Source organism: Hyperoodon ampullatus (genome assembly GCF_949752795.1).
Source record: "Hyperoodon ampullatus genome assembly, chromosome: X".
In the NCBI taxonomy this organism is placed as follows: domain Eukaryota; kingdom Metazoa; phylum Chordata; class Mammalia; order Artiodactyla; family Ziphiidae; genus Hyperoodon; species Hyperoodon ampullatus.
In genome coordinates, this window is record NC_136913.1 from 62233585 (window position 1) to 62239792 (window position 6208).

Here is a 6208-nt window from a genome sequence, read left to right on the forward strand (position 1 = left end):
AACAGGGGCTTGAGATCCAGCAGAATGATATGATTTCATGAGATGCAAAGGGGTGTCAGTTTAAAGAGGGAGCAAGAGAATAATTAAGATTTCGATGGGGTGCAAGAAAAAAAACTCGGAATGGAGGGTGAGAGGAAGATTGAATGTAGGGCATACAGGAGACTAATAATAGAATTGAATGCAGAGGGGCATAGAATCATGAGTAGGGAGTGAATGAATGCAGGAGGTTAGGAAGACAATTGTGGAAGTGGATGCCAGGAATAATAGCTGGGCATAGCAGAGTACAAGATGATACATAAGAAAGGGAAGTAGTAATTCTCGAAGGGGGCATGAGAGTGCATGTGCATGCCTGAAAAGGGTGTCTATGTGGAGTGAAGGTAAGCAGAGGGACTAGTAATTGGATTGAAAGTATACAAGACCCATGCCCACAGTTTCTTGGAACCTGCCTATGCATGAGTGGAGCTCCCTGGGAAGGAGGCTACACAAAGTAAGAAGGGAGGGTACAATCTCATTTCAGCGGTGAGCTGGGTGGAGAAGAATCCAGCCACCTCAGATGGGGTTTTCCAAGGGCAGAGGAAGTACGTTGTGGGTAGGGGATCATGTGGCCACCCTGACCTCCACTCCTTGCTCTAGAACCATGGATCCCTATGAAATGCCTGCTGTGCCCTGCGGCACCCCCGACTCCAACACTGGACTTGAGACCGGAGCCCCATGGGGGATTGAACTTGACCCCAGAAGAGCTATATGTCGCTGTTCCCGCTGCCACAACCACGGCACCACTGACCAAATCAAGGACCAGGAGCACTTCTGCCTCTTCGAGGTCTGCGAGTGTCACAAGTGTGCCCTCTTCTCGTGAGTATGGTGTCTGACAAGCGGAGGGGAGTGGGCCTCCTCTAAAGGTGACTGACTTTAGACCTGCAATCCCCCACTTTAGGGAACACTGCAGCATCTTGCCTGCTGAGAGTGCCTTGAAGTCGGAGCAGGGGCCACGCCGAAAGAGGCACCTGACTGAAGGACTGATAAAGAGTGGGACCACCTCTCCCAAAGCTCACAGCCATGTCAACAAGTTGGCCATTCAAGCAGGAGTCCCCGGTGAGTATCTCTGGCCAGGGAGGGGGTCTGAGTTTTGGGTGTAGAGAGCATGAGTAGTTCTGTCACCAGTCCTACCACCCAATTTCGATGTGGCTTTGGGCAAGTTACTCCTTGGGCCTTAGCTTCCCCAACTATAAAACCTCATCAATATTATCTACCAAGTGTTGGTGGGCTGGAGAGATCTGAGTGGGGGGCTGTGCGGTCAAAAAGGTCCACAGTGGGATGAGGCCTCAGATTGGGAGGGAGGTAGGGTCAGGGGGGATGTTCAGGGGGAAAGGCTCACCTAAGCAGTCCCCAGTCTCTCACAGTTGGGAAGGAGAACATCAGCTTGAGGCCCACCCCTGTGCAACCCCTGGGGAGGAGTCTGGGGACAGTGTGGGAAGCTTCCACCTCAGCCACTGCCCAGACCCCTTCCTGTGTCCTGAAGACCTGGGTACCATCTCTAACCCTACTGAAACTTGCCATATGACACTGGGGAAAAAATATTTCTCTCTGGGTCTCATAGTCCCCAGTCCCAACATGAAGAGTAGGACTATCTGGTCTTCAAGGTCTTCCCAACTCTGACATCCTGGGCTCCTATCCTTGTCCTAAAACATGCCCACATCTCCTTTCCATGGCCGGCTTGGTCCCTGACTCCAACCTGTGCTCTCTGCTCCTGCAGGCAAGCTCCCAAGGAGCTCTGCTGATCGGTCTGGTCTCGGAATCTTTGTCTCTATCCTGGACTCCAGCACCCTTGAAGAAGCAACTAACAATTTCTCTTTCCAGGAAGTCACACAGAGCCCCTGCCCTGCCCAGCAGGTGAGTAGAGTGAGAAGGACCATGGAGCTAGTTGTATATTTTGTTGTTGAGTGCCCAAACTTCTTGTTAAAGCCATGGGAGCAAGAAAGAGGAAGTGGAGGCAGTGCGGTGCAAGTGGAGGAGGAGCAGGAGGAGGAGGAGGAGGAGGAGGAGGTGGCATCTCAGACTATGGGGCAACGACAGAGCTCTCCCAGCTTTGCCGTTTCCAATTTGTGAGACTTTGGACAAGTAACTTTACATCTCTGAGCCTCTATTTTCCTATCAGTGTACTGAGAGGGGACAATATTCTACACCTATAACATTGACAAGAGGACTAGCACAAGGCCTGCCACATAGCAGGCCTTTGACAACTGGAGGCTGTTATTCCACATGAAACAAATCGATGGGATAGAAGCTCCTGCTGAGAAGGGGGGCCATGATGGTGAGGCCCACCATCTCACCCAGGCGAGAGTCTAATAACGGCCAGAGAAAAGTTCCTGGAGATGAGCCAAGCTGGCCCTTCAAGTGCCTTGGGGAACTTGATTGGGGAATATGGAGGCAAGAACCAGTCCTTGGACAGGGACAGTAATCACGTCACTCCAGGTGCCTTGCAGATTAAAACACACACACCTCTGACTTCCCATAATCTTTACTGTTGCCTTAGGAGTTTTGAAAAAGCTGGGAGGAATTAGTGTCTCAGGAAAGATATAGAAAAATAAGATACAGAAAAGAAGACAGTCCAAGCAGGGGAACCGACTTGTCCAAGCCACGACGATTAATGGCCAGCTGGCATCCAGACTCCCACATGCAGATATTGCAAAATCCTTGCTCTTCTCTCTCTACTGGTAGTATGTGCCTGCCAGAGGGATAAATCCCCTGGCCTCTCCTTTCCTTGTTCCTAGATGCTCAACTCTGATCCTCCAGCCCTGTGCCACCCTTAACCCCCTTCTACTGCAGCCATGGATTCTGGGGAAATTGTGGGGTCCAGAACCCTGGCAGGGGCCAAGCTTAGTGAAGGAGAAGAGCAGAAGGCCTCAGGGTGGCTGGGGACTGAAGGGGCATGGGGCAGGTGTGGGTTCCCAGCTCCCATTCTCTCACATCCTTTGCTTTGCAGGCTCCCAAAGCTTCCGACCAGGCCTCGGTTGCTGCCTCCTCAGAGTGGCAGCAAAAACTGGAAGCGGCCGTGGCTCTGCTGGCTCTGCGAGAATCATCCCAGGCCCCTTCTGGCTCCATCTCCGTGCTCCAGCCCTGTGTTGCACCAGGTAGCCTGGTCTTTGAAAGGAGAACATGGGGGGTTGGGGATAGTTGGGAAATGGGAGGCGGTTGTGTTAAGCAGGGCCTGACTGGGAAGTCAGAGTTGGAGGGGGGTTGGGGGTTGAACCTCTTTGGGCCCAGGCAGCCAAGCTCCTCAGTCTGACTCTTGAAGTGGCAGTAGATGGTTGTTCAGTGAATCATCGGTTCATCGAGCGTTGTGCTCAACAGCAAATGTGCAGTGCCCTGATGTCAAGAAATAAGGAAACCAAGTCCCTAAGAGTAGCAGGAACTTACCCTAGGGCATGCAGCATATCAAGTGGAAGAACCAGGTCTCCTGACTCCCAGCCCAGGGCTTTCTATCCAGACCCCTGAAGTCTGCTGTGACCTGGGAAGGACATACATAGGTGGTAAGAGCCTAGTCCAGAAGGAGATCTTGTTCCTGCCTTCAGGGAGCTTCCAGTTTCAAGGTGGAGCACGGATGCCTTCACAAGTCGTGTTTTTTGGCTGCATCTCACTGATGAGCCTGGGGAGGAAGGACTGGAGGCGAGATAGACACTTGGGTAGGCTGAGAGGGTAGGCTGGGCACGACCAGACCAAAATGGTGCATTCGGTATGGAGTGTGAGTGAAGCAGCCACCCTGAGGGAACTGCTGGAACAGAGGGGATGAGGGTGGAGAGGCTACCAGTCACGAAGGTCTGGCATGCCAGGCTTAGGTGGTTAGATCAGCAACTGTGGTTGATGAGGAGCCAGGGAATGTCTGAACTAGGGAGGAGCATATTCAGAGATGCTGGGCTTGACAAAAAGAAATGTGGTGGCTGTGATGGAGGGTTTGGAGGAGGCAGGACTTGAGATGGGCAAACCAGCAAGGAAGAGCTCTGTGCAATACAGTCCAGGTGACAAAGCCTTGATTGGGTGGAATAAAAAAGAGGGGAGAGCCGGGAGGGGAAATGGATGTGACCGGACCCTGACCCCTTGCTTTTTGTCTACAGCTCCTGCTGGAGATAGAGGACTTCAGCCTCCTAACCCCTCTCTTGGACCCGCACCGGCCAGCTCCGTTTCTCTGCCTGATGGACACCTGGGGTGCATCTCCCCCTTGAGCTAGAAGCCCAGAGGGGGAGAACTCACTAAAATACTGCCTATGTATGCATTTGCAAATTGCTTAATGTCCAAAATTCTTACTGTCTTTTTTTAAGCCTGTAGGCGCTTATATAAACTTTCAGACCCGTTTTTTTATATGGGGCAATTCCTTGACTGAGGATGGATATTCTTGTACCTCCATCCTTTACTTTCTTGGATCCCAGGGCCTTTTAATGTCTCTTATGAAAACAGGGTTGTACAATCTAAGCTGATCAGTCTCTAAATAGGGTTCTGTGTGAGTTCATATGTTCATCTGCCAGAGTTTTTATTTGATTCATGATTGTGAACATACTGGCACGCTCATATACTTATCCATGCATGTGAAAATCTGAGGATGTTTTCATTTTGTGTCTAGGTTTGTGTGTGTGAGCAAATAATAAACCCTTGTTGTAAGGCACTAAGATATAGGAGTTGTTTGTTACCACAGTATAACTTAGACTCTCCTGACTCTAACAGACTTGTTCAATTCACTTTTCAAAGGGAGAAGCTCTTTACTCAATAACTGGGATTTCTTAACATGGCTAGATAAGCAAATGGTAGAGAGAGAAAAAAAAGGGGGTAGGAGATTTATTCATTCCGCCAGTAAGTGCCTATGCCTTTCCTGGCATAGACTGCTTCCAGTTGTCCAGAGGGCCACAAATTGAGATGTCTGCAGAATCAAGCAGTAGAGCAGGCCAGATGGGGTCTGGCCAATTGACAGTGCATGCTCTACCTAAGGGGGCAGCTGTCACTTGGCTCTAGCCAATTGTTGCCATGCAGGAATGTGGACTCATTGTTGCCCCATCTCCTGATTTTTCAAGAGAAGATGAAATTCTAGATTTCTATGTAAAATATCTCAATTTTCAAATGTTGGCTCTGGTTTCCTCTTTAAGCCCTTTACATGGGCCAAACAACACGTCCAAGCAGGCCAACTTTGGCCAACGGAATGCCGGTTTGATTCTACTCCAGTATGTATTTTACAGTGGGGGGAAACTGAAGCCAATCAGGACAAGAAGAATCAAAGAGCAGAGATGAATTAGACCTGGGGACTACTTTTGAAGGACCCAGGAAATACAAGGAAGAATCATTATCATTTCGTTATTCTGTGTTCACTGTATGCTAAGCACATATAACCTCACAACAGCTCTGTAAGCTAAGCATTATTATCACCCTTTTACATATGAGGAAATGCGCTCAAAGAGTTGCAGAAGTGTTTGAAGGGAAATGTTTAGCCAAAGATGCGTGGAGACTCCCTTCTCTTTGCCTTGCCCTAAATTAGCTAATAAGTTTACTTTTTTACAAAGTGTCGAGTGAGAAGTTCAAAACTTGAAGCCGCAGACACCCAGTCAGAAGGGTCTTTCAAAAATTATCCCTTTATTTCATACTCAAAGTAACAATCTATAGGAATTGATCAGATCTTACCTGCACTTGCCTCTCAGTCCTCTGCTGATGTTCATGATCCTGCCCACCCACCCCCACCACATCCCAACACGTGTTGAGCTATACCTTTTTTTTTTTTTTTTTTTTTGCTGTACGCGGGCCTCTCACTGTTGTGGCCTCTCCCCTTGCGGCACACAGGCTCCGGATGCGCAGGCTCAGCAGCCATGGCTCACGGGCCCAGCCGCTCCGTGGCATGTGGGATCTTCCCAGACCAGGGCACGAACCCGTGTTCCCTGCATCGGCAGGCGGACTTTCAACCACTGTGCCACCAGGGAAGCCCGAGCTATAACTTTTTAAAAAAAGTCTCTTAATGGCATAGTATGGGCGTCTTAGGACATTGTTATAAATGGTAGACGTTAAACATCTTTTGTGAACTATCCTTTGGTCACAGGTTTAAACTATCACTTTACATAACAGTGTGAGTTAGCTCTTGACTCTGGTATGGTATATAACAACACTGGTTGGATCTGAGGATATCCACCACACCAGGGTATCTGCAGAGTGGATCAATCTCAACCAGTGCCATGCA

General features: G+C 49.5%; 1 protein-coding gene across 1 annotated transcript; it reads left to right on the forward strand.

Moving 5' to 3' along the window:
- Positions 1 to 637: 637 nt before the first annotated feature.
- Positions 638 to 4225, forward strand: DMRTC1 (DMRT like family C1; the record flags this gene model as incomplete). The annotated part of the gene is made up of 6 exons (XM_079728055.1): positions 638 to 852; positions 935 to 1092; positions 1641 to 1890; positions 2772 to 2832; positions 2984 to 3131; positions 4113 to 4225. The coding sequence occupies 6 exons, from the start codon at positions 638 to 640 to the stop codon at positions 4223 to 4225; spliced, it is 945 nt and encodes a 314-aa protein (XP_079584181.1).
- Between the last annotated feature and the right edge of the window lie 1983 nt (positions 4226 to 6208).